This window comes from Xiphophorus hellerii, chromosome 2, assembly GCF_003331165.1.
Source record: "Xiphophorus hellerii strain 12219 chromosome 2, Xiphophorus_hellerii-4.1, whole genome shotgun sequence".
NCBI classification, from domain to species: Eukaryota; Metazoa; Chordata; class Actinopteri; order Cyprinodontiformes; family Poeciliidae; genus Xiphophorus; species Xiphophorus hellerii.
The window spans coordinates 1,225,118-1,248,439 of record NC_045673.1 but is presented as its reverse complement, the minus strand read 5'-3'; the positions used below and the strand labels follow the sequence as shown (position 1 = coordinate 1,248,439).

At 38.2% G+C, this 23,322-nt stretch overlaps 2 protein-coding genes across 4 annotated transcripts in view; both read right to left on the bottom strand.

Annotated features, from left to right (window-relative positions):
• Positions 1 to 1,135: 1,135 nt before the first annotated feature.
• Positions 1,136 to 11,127, bottom strand: ndufa9a (NADH:ubiquinone oxidoreductase subunit A9a). Its single transcript, XM_032550391.1, has 11 exons — positions 11,011 to 11,127; positions 9,021 to 9,194; positions 7,873 to 7,970; positions 7,703 to 7,794; positions 6,508 to 6,649; positions 6,331 to 6,433; positions 6,186 to 6,256; positions 4,624 to 4,700; positions 2,840 to 2,935; positions 2,638 to 2,704; positions 1,136 to 1,383 (listed from the first exon to the last, which is right to left on the bottom strand). The coding sequence occupies exons 1-11, from the start codon at positions 11,063 to 11,065 to the stop codon at positions 1,213 to 1,215; spliced, it is 1,146 nt and encodes a 381-aa protein (XP_032406282.1). The 5' UTR covers positions 11,066 to 11,127; the 3' UTR covers positions 1,136 to 1,212.
• A 904-nt stretch (positions 11,128 to 12,031) lies between these two features.
• The window catches only part of dyrk4 (dual-specificity tyrosine-(Y)-phosphorylation regulated kinase 4), a 34,639-nt gene continuing 23,348 nt past the window's right edge, over positions 12,032 to 23,322 (bottom strand). For all 3 annotated transcript variants that reach the window (XM_032586462.1, XM_032586463.1, XM_032586465.1), the window contains 12 exons: positions 21,300 to 21,446; positions 21,040 to 21,190; positions 20,361 to 20,524; positions 19,153 to 19,289; positions 18,505 to 18,645; positions 17,040 to 17,178; positions 16,852 to 16,933; positions 16,015 to 16,187; positions 15,753 to 15,813; positions 14,492 to 14,621; positions 14,259 to 14,416; positions 12,032 to 13,331 (listed from right to left, as the gene is read on the bottom strand). In XM_032586462.1, the coding sequence (XP_032442353.1) occupies positions 13,123 to 13,331; positions 14,259 to 14,416; positions 14,492 to 14,621; positions 15,753 to 15,813; positions 16,015 to 16,187; positions 16,852 to 16,933; positions 17,040 to 17,178; positions 18,505 to 18,645; positions 19,153 to 19,289; positions 20,361 to 20,524; positions 21,040 to 21,190; positions 21,300 to 21,446 (1,692 nt within the window). In that variant the 3' untranslated portion in view covers positions 12,032 to 13,122. The remainder of the gene's footprint in view (positions 13,332 to 14,258; positions 14,417 to 14,491; positions 14,622 to 15,752; positions 15,814 to 16,014; positions 16,188 to 16,851; positions 16,934 to 17,039; positions 17,179 to 18,504; positions 18,646 to 19,152; positions 19,290 to 20,360; positions 20,525 to 21,039; positions 21,191 to 21,299; positions 21,447 to 23,322) is intronic.

Below are 23,322 nucleotides of genomic sequence, written 5' to 3'. Positions count from 1 at the left end.
TCAAACATGGATGAAAGAATCACAGAAACGCTCCAGATGTTTTTGATGAGCGAATATTATTATGAAAAACTGGTTTTACACGATCAAAACTTTCATGTCACTGAGTTTTTAAAATTTGTATTTAAACTTTCATATTACAGAGAGTGAAATTAATATGGCTTTTGACAAATGAAACTTTAGGAAAACCATTAGAGATGATAATTAATCTAATGAGAGTAAAAACAACCTGGTTTGTTTCTAATTATATCTTATATTTTTGTTACTCTATTTTAACAGCATTTCAATCAAAATAGGCAAAAATCTTTAATGAAACTAATTATAATTAGTAACGATCATCAGTCTCCTTAGTTGGTTTATGAATTTTATTCCAGGGATATTAATTATAGGTTTAACTATTCAGAATCTTGTAATTTATTGGCAGAGGAACAGATCAGGTTTCTATCATACATGTTCTTTAACTACAGTAGTTAAAGCTGCAGTATGCAACTTTTATTAAAAAAATATTTACATATTTGTTGAAAATGTCACCATGTATGAGACAAAATCAAGTTCCTCTGTGTGCACCCAGTGCTAACTAGACCCAACCAATCAAAACCAAGAGGCCGGTCTTAGCGCTGTCAATCATGCTTGAATACCTGCTGCTCCTCCCTTTCTGCTAGCATCTTCCTGATAGAAGAATCTGCCAGGAATGCTAAGGCTAGTTTGCATAGCCACTGATGACGACAGATAAAAGTTTTCCTGTAACGGTAAGTCATTTCTCTGTCATTAGCACATTTGGCAACGATTACACGAGATTGATTGGCAGCGTAAAGACCCGCCTCCTGACAGCTTTTCTGGTCAGTTAATTTCTTTAGACAGCAATAGCAGCTCAAGAGATCAATCTTCTCAGATTATCTGCCTCAGAACATTTAATAAATATGTAAAAACATTTTTATCATAAAAGTTACTCACTGCAGCTTTAATGCCAGGAAACAAGAAGGAAAGTCTCATTTTAAATCTTTTATAGATTTTGAAAAAGCCTTTGTGTTAATTGTGAATCGAATTCATGTGAAATTCTGTAATTCTGCAAAAGTTATTAATCAAAAACCAGAGTTACGTGTCCAGGTGAATTATAGTGATGAAGCAGAAACACCCAGTAAGGATAGTTCTTTATTTATGTACAGAATACCGCTAAAGGAAGCTGAATTACGAAGCGAGCCTTCGCGCCGTGGCTCAGTAGTTGACCGTCTTGGCCGGCTTGGTCTCGTCCAGATCGGCCTCCAGGTAACGGAAGCGGCGGTGGCGGCGCAGGATCTCGATCGCCTTCTGCTCCACAGAGGAAGCCGTGATGCCCAGATCCTCCAGACCAGGAAGTCCAGGATACTTCATGTCTGTCGTGTGAAACTGAACGGAAACCAAAGAGCATTCTGCTTACTAAAGATGTAGACCTGTGTTTCTCAAACCTTTTCATTTAAACACTCACAAACCTCCTAACTAAAAATAACACAATATCACCTGAATGAAAACATTAGTCTCTTAAGTCTCTTATTGATGTCTTCCTCCAATCAGACGGACATGTTGCAGCGTGACGTCACCTGAACAAATCCCACCCCGTCTCCCTGCTGGGGGGCAAAAATCTGCTAGCTGACGATGACTAGCATCGGTTTTAGCTGTTAAGTTGTCAACATAATACGTTAATTCTTAAATACACGCCTGAAATGAAACATAAAGGGACGCAGTGCTTTTCTACTAGTTGTCAACACCATGACAACTAGACAACAATGTCAGGAAAAAGTTTTAATTAAGAAAAAAATTAACCAAGAAGAGGGCAGTAGGTCAGTTATGCTAGCTTGACTATGACAACCTTAACATGTAGATGTGCTGTGGAATTCTCTGCGTTTCGGTTAAGTTAAAAAAAATTAAAAATGGCGACCAAAACACTGACTAGAGCAAGTGTTTAAATTAACTAATCAACCACCCCTGTGTTAGCTTAGCTAACAGCAGCAGCAGCTAATCTACCACAGCGAACACTTATTAATAATCACAAAATATACATAAAGTCTAAAAACATAAAACGGACTGAATGTTCTGTTCTTTTTGTGGGAAATGAAGTGTTTTTGTTGTTTAATCCTGATACACTAGTGGAGCTGTTGTCAGTCAGTTGCTAAGGCAACGGGTCGGTATAGCGTGGCCGACAGAGGAAGAAAAAAGTGGCTTTGTGTTGTTCACCTGTTTTCCTGCATTATTTTCCCTTTGCTGCCCTGAATTAATAACATCTCCAGGTTTTTTTAGTTAAGGTTCTACTGCAGCAGCGCCGTATAAAGAATCTGTTTTTGCCTCCAGCGTTGAGCCCAGGCACGAAATCCCCGGATGTAAACAACAACATGCAACGTGTCTATAAGTATTCCTGGTGTTGTTTTCTTCCCATCAGTATCTTCAGCTATTCTTTGGAGTGATCTGGTTTTAAGCTACTTATTCATTATTATTTTTAAACACAATCCTTTAGTAAGCTAATTGTGGCATTTTGAGCTCATGTCACGGCAAATAAATGGTTATTTACATGCAGTATAGTGCAAACATACAGTTGGAGGAAGACTGATTTAAATGAGAGAAAAAAAACAACTTAAACTTTGAGTTTAAACATCTTCATCGTCTCACCCTGTCGATTTTGTCCGGGGTCGTCCAGGGTTCAAACGGGTTCATGGCAAAAATCCTGGCAACCAGGCTGAAAGCAGACAGCAGTCGCTACGTCAGTCGCTAACAGCAGCAGAGTTCATCAACAATGAAGACATTCATGCTTTCATGTCAGCCTTTGTTCTGATCAGTGAGACAAAACAAACAGGAGTGTGAGGATGCTTACTGGTAGAGCGGGCGCGGCAGAGGGTAGGGCACGAAGGGCCGGTGCGCCACGCCGTACACGTACTCCACCAGGTCGTGTAGCAGGTATCGGTTCGGCCTGCAGGTCAAACAGGCAGGTAACAAGAATCAGCTGCCAAACAGCCTCTACGGCAAACCGATTTAACACAAAATCAGCATCACTTGTGTTACAGATTCATGAAATGAGTTTATGACTAGAGAATCACAATTTCTCTAGTCAAAGTATTTTAAAATGTGTTCAGAATACACACTCCTATTTGCATATTGCATTACCACAGAATGTATTTTTAATAATTATTGTATATTTTTTATTTAAGCTAACCTAATGCTGGTTAAATTACAGTTTTATGCACAAATTTAGTTTTGTTTAAATATAAACTGATGGAATCATAGAATTGTTTTAAATAAATTTTCTATGTGTTTACATTCTTTCCCTCCTCACAGAATCTCTACACCGTTTGAATAGAAAAATTGGTTTACAATATAGTTATAAATGTTAGTTATAGATAGCTCTAAATTAAAAATAGTTTCTGAATCAAATTGTGACCCTAAAAATCAGAACTGAATCACTAACCACTGAAAGATTTGCTTCTCTGATTATATTCTGACTATAAATGACATCAGATTTACCATTAGGATCTACAGTGGCTTCAATTCAAGATTCCTGCAAAGAATTACTGACTATCTGAAACATATTTCAGATAATTAAATTATAAAGATAAAGTACATTTAAAATTAAAGATATATTAAATGTATTTTAGATGGGAGATATATACAATTCAACTTGTGCAACAACTTGTCAAAACTAACAAAGATATATGGAACTATAATTTTGACAACTCAAAATGAATTTTCTCCAAATAACTTAGATATCAGGATTTTTTTTTTTGTAAATTTAGACTGTTTTTCAATTTTTCCTCTTACTAGTCAGAATATAAATGCAGAAATCTTAAATCATCATTCAGTAAAATAAAACTGATTTTATGCTAAAACTGCCTGCCATAGCGTGGTTGTATAAAAGGAAACCTTCATATCAGGTTAAACTTGTTTTCAGTCAACAGCAGAATTACTTTCTGTTCATTTAAAATTAATTTAGACCAGAAGAACTGCCTCATCGACTTTATGTATTATTATTTCTTTATTACTCCTCTAAAATGAAACAATGAAGAAATCATAAATCTGGATTTAAATCTGAGTTGATTGAGCTTCTGCTTATGTGCTGAATTATTGGACATAAATTATTTCAGTATGATTTTCATACCCAAGAACATTTCCACTTGTTGTCACATTTACTGAATAATTTCTGTAGCAAAACCTTCATTTTGATCTGATCTGAGCAGAGCTTCGTTTTTCACGTTTGCCAAAAATAAACTGAAGTTTGTGGTTTTAAAATGACAAAAAGTGGAAAATTCAGGATATATGAAAACTTTTGCAGAACGTCATATTTCATCCCACATCAGAGACTCTGCAACGTTCAGAGAGTTAAATTTAAGATCAACATAAATCACAAAAAAATTACTCAAATACTAATATCTGCTTTCACTTTAGTTCCTGAAACAAACAAAACGTCAGCTAATGCAGCAGAATTTCTTCAAAATGGTTCTGAGAATCTGAACCAGAACTACGGAACCAAATAAATGCCAAAGGCACATTTCCCCCAAAACACATATAAAACAATATAAGCAACAAATAATGAACAAAAGTGCAAATTTTACATAAATGCAATTTTGGTGCGTTGCTAAACATATTAGAGATTGTTTATGTTACCCAGCGACGGCGAAGGTCTTCCCGTTGGCGTCTGGGTCCCTCACCGCGTTGACGATTGCCTTGGCAACGTCCACCACCTGAGGAAGAAACCCACCGTTTATTTCTGTGATCATTTTTCAGTCAAAATCAATGATTTTGTGGAGATACTTTTGGACTTTTGGGATATTTTTTCCTCATTAAACTGCTTCCAAAATCTACATGTAGAAAAATTGATTTTAAACATTTTTATTCTGTAAAGAACTTAAAGCCTGAGTTTTTTACTCGCCATATTGATCGATAAAATATTACTTCTCATCTATTAAGTCTGAGGCAGCAGCGTAGAAACACTGCCACCTGCTGGTGAGAGTTAGCATCACTTAAATCAATAAAATCAATTATGCATTAGCACAAACAAATGTCCGTATCTGTAAGCCTGTCATCAGAAGCAATAAATCAATTATCCACCTGATAAATTAAAATGAGTTTGATGGAGAGTTTATTTATTTTAATAAAGTTAAAAACCTGGGAAATTAAAAAATGCTACAAACATTTAGCCTCCTATATAAAGTAGGCAGTTTGAGCTTTTGCCTGTTTTCCCTGTTGAAGATGAATTGTTAATTTTTGCAGCAGACTTCATAATCAATTGTAATTATAGTTATTTTGATTGATTGATTTTGTGATATTTTAATGTTTTCCAGTTCCAGTGCTAAATGTTTGTTATTAAAGTTTTTTGATTTTAGTTTATTTGTTGGATCTGATGCTGTAACTTTTCTGTTGTGATGTTTTAGTTTTTGTCATTTTGTTCTGCTGTGATTTCATAGTTTTTGTGTCTTTGTACAGAACTCTGCAGCAGTTTAACCCGTTTTTAAAAATGTTTTATAAATACACCACGTTCCAAATTATTATGCAAGTGATATTTTCTCTCCTAAATGTTCGATGCAAATGATGGTCAGTATAATTTTCAAGTCATGAACTACTATAGTATAAATCAAATTTTACTGAACACAGAGAACAGGATTTTTTTCAAAAATAAAAACTCAAAATGCAAAATGTTCCAAATTATTATGCACAGCAGATTTTCTAAACATTTTATGGACTATAAAGAACAGAAAACGGTCATTCTTTGAATGTGCAGCATTAAGTGTTCACATGTACTAAAATCAAAAGCTATTTCAATCAAAAACATCTTAACAGAAAGTAGATTTTCTTTAATAGAGCTCAGCAGACAAAATAATCAACCAGCTCTCTGAAATTAACTATAGTGATTCAAAGATCCCTGACACCATCCCTATACCATCTATACATTTAATAGCACAATAAAACATTTGATCTTTATGACACTTAAATCCAATTTGCATAATAATTTGGAACACGGTGTAAACGTGACATAGACATTGATCTTCATTGATCTTTAGGACGTATTTGCATTAATATGTCATTATTATTATATTGGTGGAAAATTAAAATGACAATATAATTTACCATAGTAATTGACATCTTTAACTTCTTAAAGCCAAGTCAGCAGTTTTCTGGCAGTAAAGGAGAATTAAAATGAAAATGAGCTTCTTGCTTTAAAAACTTACGTAAACAGGTTGCTTCACCGTTTTCTTCCCGAGCGCCATTAGAGGAATCGCGTTTCCAAACCAGCGCATATCTGAAAGAATCCCAGGAAAGTTTCTATCAACCCACAAACAGCTGAGCTGATTCCCATCATCACTAACTTCTTACTGGCAAAATAGTTGAAGAATCTGTCCTCCCTGCCAAACATCTCGGCCGGCTTTATGATTACAGCGTCTGGAAACTCTTCTCTCACCGCTTCCTCGCCCACAGCCTGCGGCGGCAGAGCAAGCCATCAGCGTCACGCCCCGCATGCCGGCTTGATTTGTGCAGGAAGTGCCGACTCACCTTGTTCCTCAGGTATTTGGAGGGGCTGCGCATGTCGGCGTTCAGGTGCGACATGTGGATGAACTTTGTGATTCCGGCTTCTTTAGTGGCCCGGGCCAGCTGCTGAGGGATGTTGACGAAAACGTCCTCAAAGCGATAGTTTCTGGTTTTAAAACAAGAAAAACAAACAAACTCAAGTAAATGAGCACAAAAATTACTTTACAGATAGATTTCATTACAGACTCAAAGCCCAAATTACAAGAAAGAAAAACAATTCATACAATAAAAGAATAAAAAATACAATAAAAAAGGCTCCTAACCATTCAGGAGGCAACCATACCAACATCTCCAAAGATTATATTCAACTAATGTCGAAAGAATCCAATTTTACAGTGTTTCCACTAAACAGAGCTGGATAATAACTAGTTACATTCACAAGTAAATTTACTTTTAGGGGTATTTTTACTACGCTGTACTTTTTACATTTACTTGACTAATTTGATCATGAAGTATCATTTTTCCTACTTGAGTAAAATTTCCCCAACTGGCTGCCAGTCAAATTCATGAAGCTGCTTTGCTGCTAAAGTTAGCTTAGCAGCGCGAAATGGAAACGTTTCTGACCAGAAAAACACAGAAGGAACCGTCCAGCAGCAACACTGGCGAGGAAAATGATTTAAAAAGCACTAAAATGTCCTGGATGAAGGTATGAGGCAACATGTGATAATTATTGAATAGTGAATAAAAGTGAGAAAGAAAACATTCTGAAATCAATGTTTCTTCTTTATATTTTGTAGAATTTTTCTGTCGTTTGAAAAAAACGCTGAAAGTTATACCATTTATTCAGACGCGTGGTAAAAGTTGTGTTTTGTGGCACTGTTGGCTTTCCATACATATTTGTGTGGATCAGGTGCTGATAGTCTTTGTGCGTCCCTGGCCTCAGACTCTTTCCTTTCTTTCGTGGCCCAGTCTTTTGTCTTGGTAAAAAGCCGTTTATGAGGCACATGGTCTAATATGCGGCTTCTTTAAAGCATGTCAGAAAGCAGCAGCTTATAGTCCAGATATTACGGTAGAATAGTTTGCAAAAAAATAAACAATCATAAATCCCAGAATTTTCTCAGAATTTGGTGGCTTTTATTTTTCTTCATTTCCGCTCTGGCCACTTGTTCCTGGTTTTGCCGACTTGTGAGAGGTTACTGGTTCTTCCAGGTTAACTCACCTCGTTTCCCACTCCCTGCCCACCAGATTGATGACCACGTTGGAGTGCTCGATGGCCCGCTGGATGGACTCTTTGTTCTTCACATCCCATTCCTGTCACGCAGACACAGCAGAGTTTCAGGCCCACAGATCCGGCCTGTAAACCTGTAAGCGTGTTTAGAAGTTTTTTACCATGAAGATGATTTGGCCCAGGTCACCCATGGGCCTGAAGTACATGAGGTCGTACTGGTCACAGCGGTGAGGGATCACGATCTGGGAGCCAACCCGACCTGCAGCATGCGACATTCAGGGACGTTAAATCAATGTTGCAGGTCATTGCTTAAATGTGGAGATTTACTGCTGGAGGGTAAAAGACGATTCATTGAATGTCGTTGTAGAACAATCTTGTTAACAAAATGAAACCTGGAGCTGTAGCTCTAATCAGTTCAGTGCAACACAGCAAAGGGAAAAATAACGCTGAGAAAACATTAAAGAATAACTTAGAACCACCTGTTTCCTCCTTTTTTCTTGCTCTCAGTGTCGGCTACGCTTCACACAGACTTGTTGCCATAGCAACTGAAAGACAACGGCACTAATGTGTCAGGATTCAACACCAAAAAACACACTCGAACATTTCCCACACAAAACATTCAGTCGGTTACAGCTTCATGTTTTCAGGCTTGATGTTTATTTTGTGATTATTAATAAGTGATCACTGTGGTAGATTAGCTACTGCTGCTATCAGCTAAGCTAACACAGCAGTGGTAGATTAGCTACTGCTGCTATCAGCTAAGCTAACACAGTGGTGGTAGATTAGCTACTGCTGCTATCAGCTAAGCTAACACAGCGGTGGTAGATTAGTTACTGCTATCAGCTAAGCTAACACAGCGATGGTCATTAGCTAATTTAAACACCTGCCCTACTGATGAGTTGGTGTGTTGGTTGCCTTTTTTAATTAAACCGAAACATCAAATCCTGCAGAACATCAACATGTTAAGTTCTCATAGTCAAGCTAGCATAGCTGACCTACTTTCCTCTCCCTTGCTATGTTTTTTTTCCTGGCCTTGTTATCTAGTTGTAATATTGTTGACAACTGATAGCACAGCACTTCGTCCCTTTTCCCGTTGTATATCAAGTGTATATTAAAGATTTAGCTCATTATTTTGACAACTTAACAGCTAAAACCAATGTTAGACATCTGCGTTGGTGGGCAGGATTTTTCACCCTGCAGCAGGGATGCTGCGCGCCTCTCGCTGCAACGTATCTTTATTCAGCTTCATGAAATCCTGAGCTGTGATGTTGAAAAATGACGAAAGCTTGATGAAAAGGTCCGAACTCACCCAGCCTGTTGACGACATATCGGCCCAGGAAACCTGTGGCTCCAAACACGGTGGCGGCGATCCCGCTGGAAGACGAGCGTCCTCCCTTCCCTTTGGGGATGACGGCATGGTGCAGCTTCCTCTGCTGCGCTGAGGCGACACACGCAGCTGCAGACGCAGCCTGGCTGCAGCTGCCTGTCAACAGGAGCAGAAAACCAATCACCAATCAGGCCTGCGGTTCTGTATCAACACTATATGATATAATGCAAAAATCAATGAAATGCAACAGAGACAAGCTTTTATTTCTGTAAATGACCCAAATCCATTTCTACTGGCCGATGCTGAAGCGTTTTGTTTGAAGCGTCAGGTTTATTTTTCTAAGGACTAAAAACACAAGAGAGACAAATGCATCACAGGTTTTTTTATTATTATTTCTTGTTTAAATCCAACAGGAAATGAAGGAATTCCAACAAACCTTCACCAACATGAAGGTGGGATAAATGACAAGCATTACACACTAAAATAACTTTTTTATTGTTTTCTTAATAGTTGCAGTCAAAGTATTGGAAGGCTGCATAATCATGAAATTTATGCATTTATACATTTGCTTTTATAGGAAGCAGTTTACACAACTTCTAACGATAAAGTAAACAGAGCATTATTGATTATTGGTTGTTTTTCATTCCTATTAATCCATTTTTGTCCAACAAAACTGTTTAATCTATTTTATTATATTTTATGTATTTGACAAGGACCAAGTACAAAAGCATTAAAAATCAAATACAAAAAATCAGTTCTTATAGTTAATTTCCATTTGCCGTCTTTCATTTAAGACGAAAAACATTTTTTAAACTAACCAACAATCTGTTATTAATATTTTTAATCACCCAACAATCAAAGATGTTTAATTAATTCACAAATGTTGTTTTTCATCATAAATGGCTTTTAATCTCAATTACAGAATTTATCTAAGATGTGGAGAAAATCTTTGTTTCCTGGCAGAATATTTTTTTTGTCTCTGCCAAGATAAAAATATTAAATTCTACAGCAGGAAAAACGACCTTAAGAGTAAATAAAGAACATGTTAAATATTTGATGATCTCAGAATCCAGTTTACTTACAAATCAATAAAAAATGACAAGTTTAGGCATGGTATTATAAAATATTAAAAATACATCAAATCAGAAACATTGTTATTACTATGCAACCTCACACAGTGCTTTTGATATTTGAGTTAAAGGATCAAATCTGGTGATAAAATCATGTGTTTGTTTTTATCTTAAATAAGAATTTTAATAAAATTATTTTGTTGAATTTGAATGAAAGCTTCCCTCATTTCTAACCTCAGCACCTGCGCGTTAGAACCATTTAAAATATATAACTGCTCTTCCAGATTATATATTTTATTTTGACCGAGGAATCTTTTAAATATTAAATGATAAATGTTTAAATGGAGAATAAAGTGAAGCTTGACGTTGGACTTGAAATGTTTCAATCACAAACTGTTCCGAACAAATACATTCATAAAAATATTGCTGGTCAAACTTCTTATTGGTAATATAAACCTGAAGAATAAGAGCTGTAGTTTAGCTCCGATTATTTAACTAAATAAATTTTGTTTGGACAATAACAAGGATCTGTTTCTACTGAAGGCAGAAAAATAATCTCGGACAAACAAGCCTTCACTCCAGCGCAGTGCAGGATCATTACATTACATTATATTATATTATATTGTATTACATTATATTGTATTATATTATATTGTATTACATTATATTGTATTATATTATATTACGTAAGCCCTCGGGTAAAAAAGCAGCATTTTCAGCCAAAAACATAAAGATCCAGATTAGCTCCAGCTCAGCTAGCGGATGTTAGCAAGGTCACTGCGGCCGGGTGTCCTTTCTACCGGCCCGTTCATGCTAAAGCGGCGGGGTCCGTGAATACATATCAAATATTGCGAGCTGCACGGCGTGTGCAATCCTCTAAATGCTGTTGTGACATTACTCACTTGAAATCTTTGAAAGGACATCCGCAGGACGGCTAGCCAACAATACGGTCGCCATCTTTCCGAGTACGGCAACCGCGTAGGCCAAAATGAAATGTTCGTATGTTGTGGCGTATCAAATGCGGGGTTCGCTCCATTCTGGTCCACCGGCGGGAGAGTTAGTGGTAATATAGATCGAAACTTTATCAAATATACATCAGTGAAAAGAATGAACGTTCACCACGAGTAATGAGAGTCGCATAAAAACAGGGACAATCTGTTAGGGAGACATAAAGACACAAACAGCTGGTTATGTCTTTAATTAAGTGAGACGAGGAGCCAAACCCAGCTGTCGCATATTTAGTAGTGTATTACTGGTGTTTAGCATTAATTTAGGACTTATTTTTATTCATTTACTTAACTGTTCTCATGTTTTTATCTGGTCGATGTGACAGGAGATGTTGAGTATGATTTTCAGCTCCAAATATTGCTCAGACTCCGCTTACATAACGTGTAACGAAGTGGAAATGATGCAGACCCCAAATAAAAAAAATATTTTGTCAGTTAATTCTGATGACCTGGAGCTTTTAGTGACTTTACAGCCCCATTAAAACACGGATGTTTGTTTCTTAACTATTCAAAAAACTGCAAAATGAATGACATTGTTCAGTTTCAAGTTTTCAACTCCATAAAGGGTTTGGATTCAACACAGGAAAAAAACTTCTTTGTAGTTAAAAGTACACTATGCTTTAATTCTCTACATTATGTAAGGCTTTGTTACAAAATGCATATTTTACAAGAACAGGATTTTTTTTTGATCCAGTTAGTCAAAATGCAGCGCAACACTTGCACCACTCTATTATTTTTGACACCACTTTCATTTGTTTTTATTTGAATAAATGTACTTATTTGTCATCAATATTACAGTCAGTACCTGGAAACTTTAGACTAGAAAAAGAAACATACCTTAATTTGGTATCAGGTTGAATCCTGGGCGCAAAACACATGAGGCGAGTTAGAAAAATGTGAAATTATTTAAACAAGATGTCCTTTAAACAATATTTATTTCGGCATAAAATACATAGAAATTACTTCTTTTGAGTTCTTGTATTTACAGCTACAATACATCATCTAAGGATTAAATTATTTAGCCTACATACAGTATTTTGCTGATATGTGCTTTTCTGCAAGCAAGATCTGTAAAAAACAACAACAAATAAAATCAGTTTAAATGAATTTTTTGCAACCAATAACGGAGAATCTTTTTGTTAAATAAAAGGGATCCTGGGAGAACGGCTCAAATCATATCTGGACAGGAAATGTCAACAAAACAACAATAAAGTGCTGGATCTCTAATACTGCAAGGCACAAACTATCAATAAGAGGATTGTCTTTTTGCTTCTAATATAAAAATATTAGGAATAACAGACATACAAAGTGATCATACAGTAACAACACAACAAGTAGAACCTTGTCTAATTTTAAAATCTGCTCTGTTTTACATATTTATAAGACAGCAGAAATATATACAATAGATTCTCTTAAAAATCCACATTTCAGGGTTTAGTTCAATGAAACAAACTATTCCACAGTAAATAATAACACGAGTTATCAACTTAATCGATTAAAACGTATCTGATAAATATTTCTTTGATGTCGTGATAAAAATCATTTGGCTCAGCCGTCATTGGACTCAATATTTCAGCATTTTCACACAGACATGAGGAGAAATGAACAAAAAGCAGCAGGAGATTTTCTACGTTTTCCAGCTTTAATTCTTCTGAAGATAAAAAGTCAAGCTTGTTTTTATTTTTATTTTTTCGATGCACAGCAAAGACTTGATTCCAGAAATGATCAGGCAGGTCCAGATGCTGCTGTAAATCTAATCCTGCGTCAAATAAAGTTTCATGTTTCAGATGTGATGACATGAAACTGAATCACGACTTCTATAAAATTCGGCCGATGACTTAAATTTGACCAGCTACTAAAATCAGAAGATGTCCTTCGTTATTGAGGTTTTTTCTCATCATGTAGAAAAAACCCATTTCACTGAATTCAGGGTTTCTTCCTGTAAGTCCAAACCAGAACATCCGTATTTCCCAGCGGCCCTGAACGCATCCCGATCCTCCAGGCCTGCTAGCCGTCTTTCCGCTCTGTGCTCATTTCTTCTTGTGGTTTGATGATGATGTGGACCGGCCGCTCACCGCCTTCGCTTTCACACACTTCCTCCTCCGCCGAGGCGCCGAGGGGCCGCAGGCGTTCGCCGGACGCCATCTTTGATCCGGCCTCGGAGTCGTCCCTCTTCAGCTTGTCATTGCTGCCATGTTCTGCGCCGACCTTCTCCGCTGTACAAAAACACAAAAACAGTGCAAACTCCACGGTTATTACAGCTCCAGGTTTTTTTTATTATAGTTTAGTTTTATTTCATTGTAACTTTTAGTTTGTCTAATTCACTTTTAATTAGTTTTAAAGTGTGGCTCCTAGTTTTATCAGTTAAATATAGTTTAGTTTTTATTAGATATAGTTTTAGTAGTTTCAGTTTGTTTGATTCACTAAGTATTGTATTGTGATTATGTATACATAGATTGTTATTCTACAGATATATTTTACAGATTGTTTTCTGACTCAGCTGAAATTCCCTGACATGTTTTAGAAAAGTTTCTGACGTTTTGTTTTTGCTTTATGTTTTACAAAATCAAGGTTTGATAATCTACCTAAACCTTTTCAGTCCATACTTTGTGTTCTTGACAACAACAGGACATTAAATATTGATTATCTATTTCTGTACTAATTTCGTCTTTGTGTATTTTTTTTCTTTAATTTTGACTTGTGTATGGAAAAGTTTTAAAAAATTACAGATAAAATAAATAAATTTGAAGCATTGGTTGGGTAATGAATACTCAGCAGAAGATAGCATTTTCAAAAAATCTACATAATTATTGTTGAACAACCAACTGACCGTTTTGCGAACTGATCGCCGCCAGGAGGATTACGGCGGCGCTTGTGACGTAAACTGTGTTGGGAAAAGTTTGAAAGGCTAATAGATTCAAAAAACACAAAAACAGCAAATTGTATCTATAATTTCAGTTTGTTTTAGTTTTTACAAACTCATTATGTCGTTCCAGTTAGTTTTAGTTTTGCCTGTTAGTTTTTATTTATTTCAGTTAATGAAAATGATTTCTCAGTTTCAGTCTTGACTATTTAATAAAGTCGGTAAACACGTGACTTGATGCATTTCTTTGCGTTTATTCCCCAGAGTGCGTTCCTCTCACCAGGCCTGCTGTTTGCTTGTCTGTCTGCGCCGCTGCAGTTCTCCGCGCCCCTCTTCGCTGTCGGCTTGGTTCTGGATCTCACTTTGTTGAAGTTTCCTTCCAGGATCCACTGGTGCTGCAGCCCTTCATCGGGAGTCATCCTCTTCGCTGGATCCCAACTGAAAAGCAAAGCAAAGAGTCGCATCTAGAGAACAAAGAGAAGCTCAGCGGAGTCCAGAAATGTTTAAACTCACGCGAGGCAGCGCTGGATGAAGTCCAGGAACAACGGATCGTTGGTCTTCAGCGCCGCTGACATCTCGACGGAGTCGGGTTTCCTTTTCTTCCCCTTGCTGTTAGTGATGTTCCTCGGGTTTCCTTTGGAGTCTGAGTCATAATGCAGCCGTGCGTTTAAAAACGCAGACTCATTAAACAGGATTCAGTCAAGGTGAACGGACAAATAAAGGAAAAGCAACTGCAAAAGACAGACTTGGAAAAATCCTAAAGATTCACCGCAACAGAAAACTTCTCTTGTGAGAGATGTTGGTTGTTTGTGGTTGATGACATTAAGAATGGAGAGAAGATTTCTGAAGATAGTTATCTATATATTGTGCTCTTAACTGTTTTCACTTGTTATCAACTGTGAACAGGAGCGTTCTCAACGTTCTAGAATGTTCCTGTCAAATTCAGCAAATTCACAAAGCTGCATTTTCATGATAAATGTTTGATTTTTAACGGAAAGCAGGAAGCATCTCCTACATGGAACTAACTCAAATTAAAAAAATACTTCACTTATCCCTGGAGGTAAGTTAAATCATTAGTGATGATGTGGACAGGATGGATCTCCAGTAGCAGTCTGTCAGCCAAGGAGTCTGAAGACGCCTCTGACTGAAGACCGTCATAACATTTCAATATTCATTCCACAGTAACATGTTAATGTCACATTAGCTAATTGTTAATCATTTAATTAATAATAAATTACTAATTATAATTATGGATAATTACATAAGCCAAACATTGATGCAAATTTTGATTTCCAACACTCTGTTTCATCTAGTGACTATTTTACAGAAGAGGATTAGGATCACTGAAAAAAAACACTTTTTTTTCTCAGGATTTTAACTTTCTGAAGTCAGAAAATTTCATAATTCTAATTTTTTCCCTCAGAATTCTGACATTAATCTTCTGAGATCAAAATTCAGAGTTCTGAGAAAAAAGTCTCAATTTTGAGATTAATCTTCTTCTGTACTATTTAAGTTCATAGGAGAATTTTTTTTAAAATCTAACATTTCCTATTTTCCACATTTGCCTGCCTTCTTTTCAAACAAATTGTTAAGTAATTACGTATCAAGGTGTATGAATGTGAAAATGTTTGCAATAAACAAAATACAACCATTAAAGTGTAGCAAACAGTGCAGCTTTGTGAATTATGGCTCTGCAGCATCATAACTTACAGAACAGGTCAGACAGCTGGCTGAATAAAAACAGGCTCAACTGCAGAGAAAATAAAATTCTTACCGAAGAATAACTTCCTCCTTGATGCCGACTGGACAAAATCATTTGGAGGCGTCCCGAGAACCTGCGAGTTAAAAAACCAGAACTCTTTACGTCAACAAGAAGTAAAAAGTTCTGAAGTATTTTCCTCCTTTTCAGGTTTTTCTGTCTTTTAAATTTAGAAGAAAATCTTTTCCACATCAGTGAAAACTGGTTTGAAAGTTTTGTCCCAAATGTGAAAAGGTTTTGTTTGCGTGTCTGAGAGTTTTAGTTTCTGGGGTCCCACCTCCATGATGCAGGCGATCTGCTCCACCTCGCTCTCCCCGGGGAACAGCGGGTAGCCGGTGTAGAGCTCAGCCAGGATGCAGCCCAGGCTCCACATGTCGATGGCCGTGCTGTAGGGGTGACCCAGGATGACCTCTGGGGAGCGGTAGAAGCGACTCTGGATGTAGGTGTAAACTAATGATGGCGACAGCAGAGAGGAAAGAAGAGAAAGAAACGACACATTGCAGCCAGATTACAATGAATAAACAACATGATTATTTAAATGTTTCATTACTTTATTAAAACTGAAAATACAGAAATAATTCATTAAAAATAGAATTGTGCCTCCATTTTTTTCATTTTAAAAATTAGCATTAATTATTTAATAAATTGTTTTATGTTCCTGTGCTGAAGCTCATTGTGAATTAATTTATAAACTGTCAAGACCTTGACATCCGATTGGCTGCTGCTATGGAGACCCTGGCGTGTGATTGGTTGCTTCAACCAGAAAACAACTTCCTGCATCCTTGTAGGATGTTGGTTGTTAATTACACTTAATTCTATATTTAATATGAATGAATATAATTTAATAAATAGATTTCATTATGAATGACTCTGGCATAACACAACCACATTATCCACCTGCTGCATGTATACTTATTGTATATTTTTATTTTGTTATTATTTATTTTGACTATTATATCAAACAATTTCCTAGCCTCTGAACTTGTTTGCTGGCAATGGCAATAAAGTGATTCTGATCAATTATTTTGTACTCTAATAAATTAGTGACCATTTAAATAGTTTAAATAATAGTTTGTGCCTCTGATCTTTGCCATGTTTTATTTTATTTTTTTACCTCTTTGCTGTTCGTAGCAGCTCGATCCGAAGTCGACCACCTTGATGTTCCCCGGCCCTCGCTGAGACAGAAGGATGTTTTCCTGTTGAAACATTTTCACACCCTTCAGATGGATGCAGTACCGCTGCTGTCCACAGGAGGGAGCTCACCGCAGACCCAGCCGTCTGAACAGTGAAGCAGCTCCGTACCGGTTTGAGGTCGCAGTGGATGATCTTCTCCCGGTGCAGCATCTGCAGGCAGCGCAGCAGGGAGTGGGCGAACCGCCGGATCAGCGCCAGGCTGAAGCCCTGGAAGTTGTTTTTTTTGATCAGCTCATAAAGGTTCACCCTGTCAGACGGGACAAGGCAGGATTCATCAGGCTGCTGAAGAACATTCACAGGATTTATTAAATCACTTCTTTAAATTAGATTTTTTATGTCATTGCTGCAGAAAGAAGAATGTAAAAAGTTAACATTGCCTCATGTAGAGGATTGAGGTTTCCCTGAGTTATCTCTGTAGTTAAGCTGCTGCAGGACAAACTGACCACTTTCCCTCACTTTCTTCTCCTGCTACTCTCCAACTTGCATTATTTGCTGTTATTTAAGCTGCTCACTTTATGTTTTCTCTCAGTTTTCTTGTCCCAATAGAAGCTGCACCTGGTCTGGGTTCTGATTGGCTGCGATTCCTTCCTGGAGCGAGTCAGCTAAGAACTTAAATGTTTCACTTTGTTGAAACTGTCGCCATGTTGTGACAGTTAATGACTGATAATCTGTAGAAGGAAACTGGAGCTCCTCACCTCCTGCCATGTGATCTAGAAACAACCAATCAGAGCCAGGAGGCGGGGCTTAGTGCTGTCAATCATTCGCCCACTCACGCGCCCACCCCTTGATCTTTGCTACACTGCAGCTAGCATAGCCTGTCGTTAACAGCTAGCCTAGTTAGCATTACGTTTATATGATGTAAAACACTTTTTACTGCCATGACACAAAAATGTGCTTTACAAATAAACTTGACTGATTGATTAATTAATTGGTTGATTGATTCATCAGTGATTTTAATGGCATTTTTTATTTAATGAAAACACCAATTTGTTATTCTTAAACATGTTGGATTTATGTATAATGGAAACGCGGCTCCTGACTCGATGCTCTGCTGGATTTCTTTAGATAGAAACTTTTTAAACTAATTTGAATAATAAGCTGAACTGAACATTTCTGTTGGACTCACATTGAGAACCTGCCTGGAAATGAGCTGATCGTCCTCTCAGACTGGATCTGCTGCTATTTCCTGCTTCTTGTGATAAGCATAAACCTCTTCAGAGTAAATGCAACTGGATCCTTCGCACCATGAAGCAAGATGGGGAAAGAGACAGGCCCTGATCTAGGCTTTAACTAAAGGATACGGTGACAGTAATGTTAGACAAGGTGCTAGTCCAAGGCGTCCCCTAAAGGTCACTCAGACTGAGCCACACATAAAACTTCATCCCTTCAAATGCAGATCAGCGGTTTACACACAAAGGAAATCTCTCAGCTCCTCCGTCCGACCAGCTGCCAGTGAAACTAGGAATCCAGAGAGTCGGGTTCAAGGTTGGGGCTTGAATGTGTTAAAGGTGACACGCCTCCAATTAGAGGATCAATTATTCATCAGAGTTGATCATCTGCTGCTGGTACTGACCCGAGGAGCTCAAAGGAGATGCAGAGGTGGTTCCGGAAGTAAAAGTGCTCCTTCATGTGGATCACATTGTGCAGGTTGTCTTTGTCTTTCTTCTTTATCACCTCCAGAATCTTCAGCTCCACTAGAGCTTGGTGATGAAATCTGCAGGAAAGGAAAGCGCAGAAATCTGTCAAAACCCCGAAACTAAAATAAAAATGTGTTTTATTCAGAGTTAACGCTGCAGAGCCTGAACGCGGATGTTTTAGGATAAAGTAGATGAAAGAAATCTGCGGCACTTTGCATCCATTTTGATTTCTGCATCACTGAAGTGGTGGAAAACCCCAAAGACTCGCGGCTCTAACTAACAGGCATTTATATCCAACGGTGCCTCTCAGTGGGGAAGGGAAGGTAAGCTAACACCATGCAGCGCTGACTTCCAGCAGGCTAAATCTGGTCTCAACAAATTGGCAGACTCGTAAAATGTAAACCGATCACGGTGCAAGCATGTGGCAGGATATTACAACGCTATCAGATGTTGAATAAATGCCAAAAGATGGCTGCCGGTTAGCTTCAAGACGTTTATTCTGCAGCGCAGAGAGGAGAGGATTTTAAATGTTTGGTAGATAAAACAGAAATGAAATGAAGTGAACAGAAGCAGGAAGCGTGAACCTTTTCTTGTTGCGAATCATCTTGATGGCGACGAGTTCGTTGTTCTTGTGGTCCAGACATTTTAGGACCTGGCCAAACGAACCTTTTCCGATCACTTCAAGAACTTCAAACCGGTACGCGATGTGGTCGTGGAGCGCCTGGAGGCAGCAGAGGCGACAACGATCGATCAATAACTGGAGAACTTTTAAAAAAGCCCTTTGCAGAGAGAACAACACGCTCAGAGCATTAATGAAACCAAAACTGCACAAAAATATAAACATTTTACATTTAAGAAGAAGAAACGTTTGTAAATCTGTTCTAACCAGAAATCCTCCAGCTGCAGCTTCTCCTGGTTCTGATTCTGCAAAGACAATATTCTAAGCTGCTTTTTCAGTCCCTTCATCAATAAAAATGATGAGCAGATCGGTCCACTGGCGTTCAGTCCAGCAGAAAAGCCGCAGCGTCTCACAGGTTCAGGTTGGGAGGATTTTATTAGCTGCAGGTCAAACTACAGGAAGCTGTTGCTGCATTTTAGGAAATAAAATGCTTATTTTTTTATTTAAAAAATGACTTATTTGCTTATTTCAAATTCAAAAATACTTTATTTATCCCACAGGGAAATTAAATGATTTTTATTTTTTTTATTGTTGCATAAAAAGTTTTAAATTAAAAATCTGTAGAATTTGTCTTTTCCTTTTTTTAATTTGATTAATCATTTAATCTTCAGAATTATTGCTTTTTAAAATAATCAATTGAAGTTGCAGCTTCACTGTAATTATGCACTGAAACAAACATACAGAATCTTATCAAAACCTGCAAAGCAAACAAAGAACAATGTATTTATTCCAGCCTGCAAGTGTAAAGTGATATTAATGTCATATTCAGCCAGTGCAGCTGCAGGATAAATGGCTCTCAGGCTTCGCTGTCAGACATTAGTTGACATTGAAAGTGTAAATCAAAGCGGGTCAGCTGGTTCAGTCCGGATCATCTGACAGCTCCAGCCGTCGGTCACACGTCCAGCCGCTCGGCCTCAGCGAGGCTCGTTCTGCATCCAGGAGCAAAGCCGGACAGAACCGAGTTTTCTGTGTGATGACAGGACTCCAGGTTCGCCTCAGAGCGGCGTTCAGTATTCTGTGCCAACACTAAGGCGCCGTCCTGAATGGTACCTCCTAACCTGTCGGCCATATTGACCTGTGGACGACCCTTTAGCGAAGCTTCGGTAGCTTTACCCGGACGTAGCTCCCGTGTTCGTCGTCGTATCCGTTGTTCTGCGCCGCTCCCTGGGAACCTTCGATCTTCTGCGAGCCCAGACCCAGGAACCAGACCTCGGCGTAGTCGCTGACCTCCTGCTGCTCGAACTCCGTCAGCCGCTCCCCGAAATTACCCAGCGCCTCTGAGGAAGGAAAACGGGAGGAGGCAGAGCTCTGTTAAAATCATAAACTTTATGTCTCATGGCTCAAAATCATCAAATCGAAAGGAGTTGAGGGCCAGAAAAATATCTTACATGGTGAGATTTTTATTTATGGTTTTTACAATCACTCTGTTGTGACAGAGGATTGACTGGTGGCCCCGCCCACCGGGGTGGCCCCGCCCACCAGGTCATGTCTGCATCTTTGTATGTCAACAATAGGCAACATTTCAGATGAAAAATATCAGTATTGGCCAAAGTCGGAATCGGCAGGTCTGGTTATTTTAAGATCGGTTATCAACGATCGGCCAGAAAACTCCAATCGGTGCAGCCCTGTAAAAGATTTGTCTCCAATAGTTCTACTTAATTAAAAATAAAAAGCTCCCATCTGTGCTGGGGTCTAAATCTGTATTATTCTTGAACTGCAGTAGAGGAACCGCAAATGGCCCCCGGGCCACAGTTTGGACACCCGGCGCTACACATTAATGAAGCTAACTCACCTGCAGGCGACATGGGCAGCCGCTGTCCTTCATACGCTCGCTCCTTCTCCATCTTGTTTCCAAGAACCTTCCCGCTACGCGACATGGCCGCCTTGTCCGTCGCTGCGCCGTAACGCATCGTGAACTGCTGAGTTGACTTTGACCTCTCGACCTGCCGCAAAAGGAGAAAACTTTCTGTTTTTTCTGTGAGTCAGTTGAAAATGTTTAGGAGCGGATCTGCTGCTGCCATCTGCAGGTGAAGCTGTGAATGTCAGGCTCACCGTTTGGTAGTTGTTTTGACCTCCTTTGTTGGTGATCTGCGGCAGGATGTTGTCCGACTGCTGCAGCTGGTTTTTGGCGTTGCTGACGACAACCTGGACCACGGGGGTCTCCAGCTGAGGCAGGGACCCCAAACCAGAGCTGAACTTCTGCAATTCACAGAAAAACTGGTTTCACTTTAAGAATCACTGGAATCAAACATTTATACCAGTTCCAGAAAAGAAGGAACAGACATGATGTGAAAATAACATATATGAAAAAATTTAACAAATCAAACTTCAGATGGGTTGGATTTGCTATCGCTGTAACTGAATCACTGGTCGGTGACTGGAACTCATTCTGTACTGGGAACCAGTCAGAAATTAACAGCAATAATTTGAGTTATTTGGCCTCTGATAGGAAGAAAAATGGGGATTAACTCTGACTGTTTAAGACTAAATTTTTACTGAACTAGATATTTAATTAACAAACTCCTGCTGGTGAACTGATGCTATCGGTAAAATTGTAAATGTCTGTATCGTCATTAAACCGACTCATTCTGTTGACTGGTCTCACTTTTTTACCGTTGAATTGTGACCTCTGACCTTTACTTTGTCTATTAAAACTAGTTTGATCATCTGAAACATTTAATTGTGACAAAAAAACAAAGGGATGGTGGGAAACTTTTACGCAGCGCAAAAACTTAAAAACATTGACCAATAAATGAAAAACTTTATGCAGTTGTTTTTAGACACTGAAGAATTTTTCCTCTCTCTCTATAAGGAGTCTGGTTCTGGTTCTGGTTGTTCCTCATCAGTTAATTCTCTCTCAGTTTCCACCCCCGTCATGGCGGCTCAGGTGTCCTGGAGCCCCCCAAGGTAGCGGCTGGAATTACGGCTCAGGACGGGGCCTCGGCGGCGGGCGTTGACAGGGCCTGTCTGCGGTGTCTTTGTGGGGAAGCAAACTGCTTTTCTCTGCCTGACACTCTGATTGCTCTCGCAGCACGATTACACGTGTTGCAGCCATGCGGCGCTCGGTTCCTACAATGACGGACAAAATTAACCTCCTGTCTGTCCCACGACACAGAAACCTCCTAACGTCTGCGGCTGTAGTAAACTGCTGCATACTTTGCTCTGAGTCACTCATTTCTATAAAGTAGATATTTATATTATTAAATTTGATGTGATCTGCTGCAGCAGATCTGCTAACTTGGTTATGATGCATGGAAATAAGGCTAAATATAGCCACAGGCACATGCCACAACAGGCAACATGACTGAGGGAACAAGACGTTTAAATATGATGCTGCTGAATCAGAGGCAGCGAGACGTGAGCATGTTCACATCTCCACGCTACGGCCGCCCTCAGTGAAGCCGCACTGCAAATAAATATCAGCAATAATCTGCTTTATTTAGCCTGTCGTAAGAAAGAAACAATATTTTCACCAAGTTATTCATTTATTCATAAATGTCACAGTTTCAGACAAAATATACATTAATTTATTTAGCAAGATAAATATTTAGATAGCAGGATAATATATTAAAACTAAATATTTGGCTCCCATTTAAATATTTAGCTCTGAGCTAACTCAATATTTAGTTTAAAACTTAAATATTTAGTTTGTAATTAAGCAGAATGCATTATCAAAATAAAAGCAGGTTCTTAGTAACGTTAAACTCCTGCTGGTTCCTGCTGCAGATTCATCGGTAAATCGCCTCCATTCCCTTCAAAACGGCTCCTCTTCTGTTTTATGAAGTTCATAAAGAGGTTTGGAATACCAGGCTTTTATTTTGGTAGTCTACTTCTGGTTCTCAGCAAGTGAATGTGGATATTAGCTCAACATTTCTAACGTCCAACTAAATATTTAGCATGAAGCTAAATATGCATCATGGTAACTAAATATTTAGATTCATGCTAAAAATGTATAAATTCATTCAACTAAATCTAAATATTTAGTCGGTTGACCAAATATATAGCTTGTTAAATAGATGTTAAACTAAACTAAATATTTATTTTGTTAACTATTTATTTTAAAGCTAAGTATTTG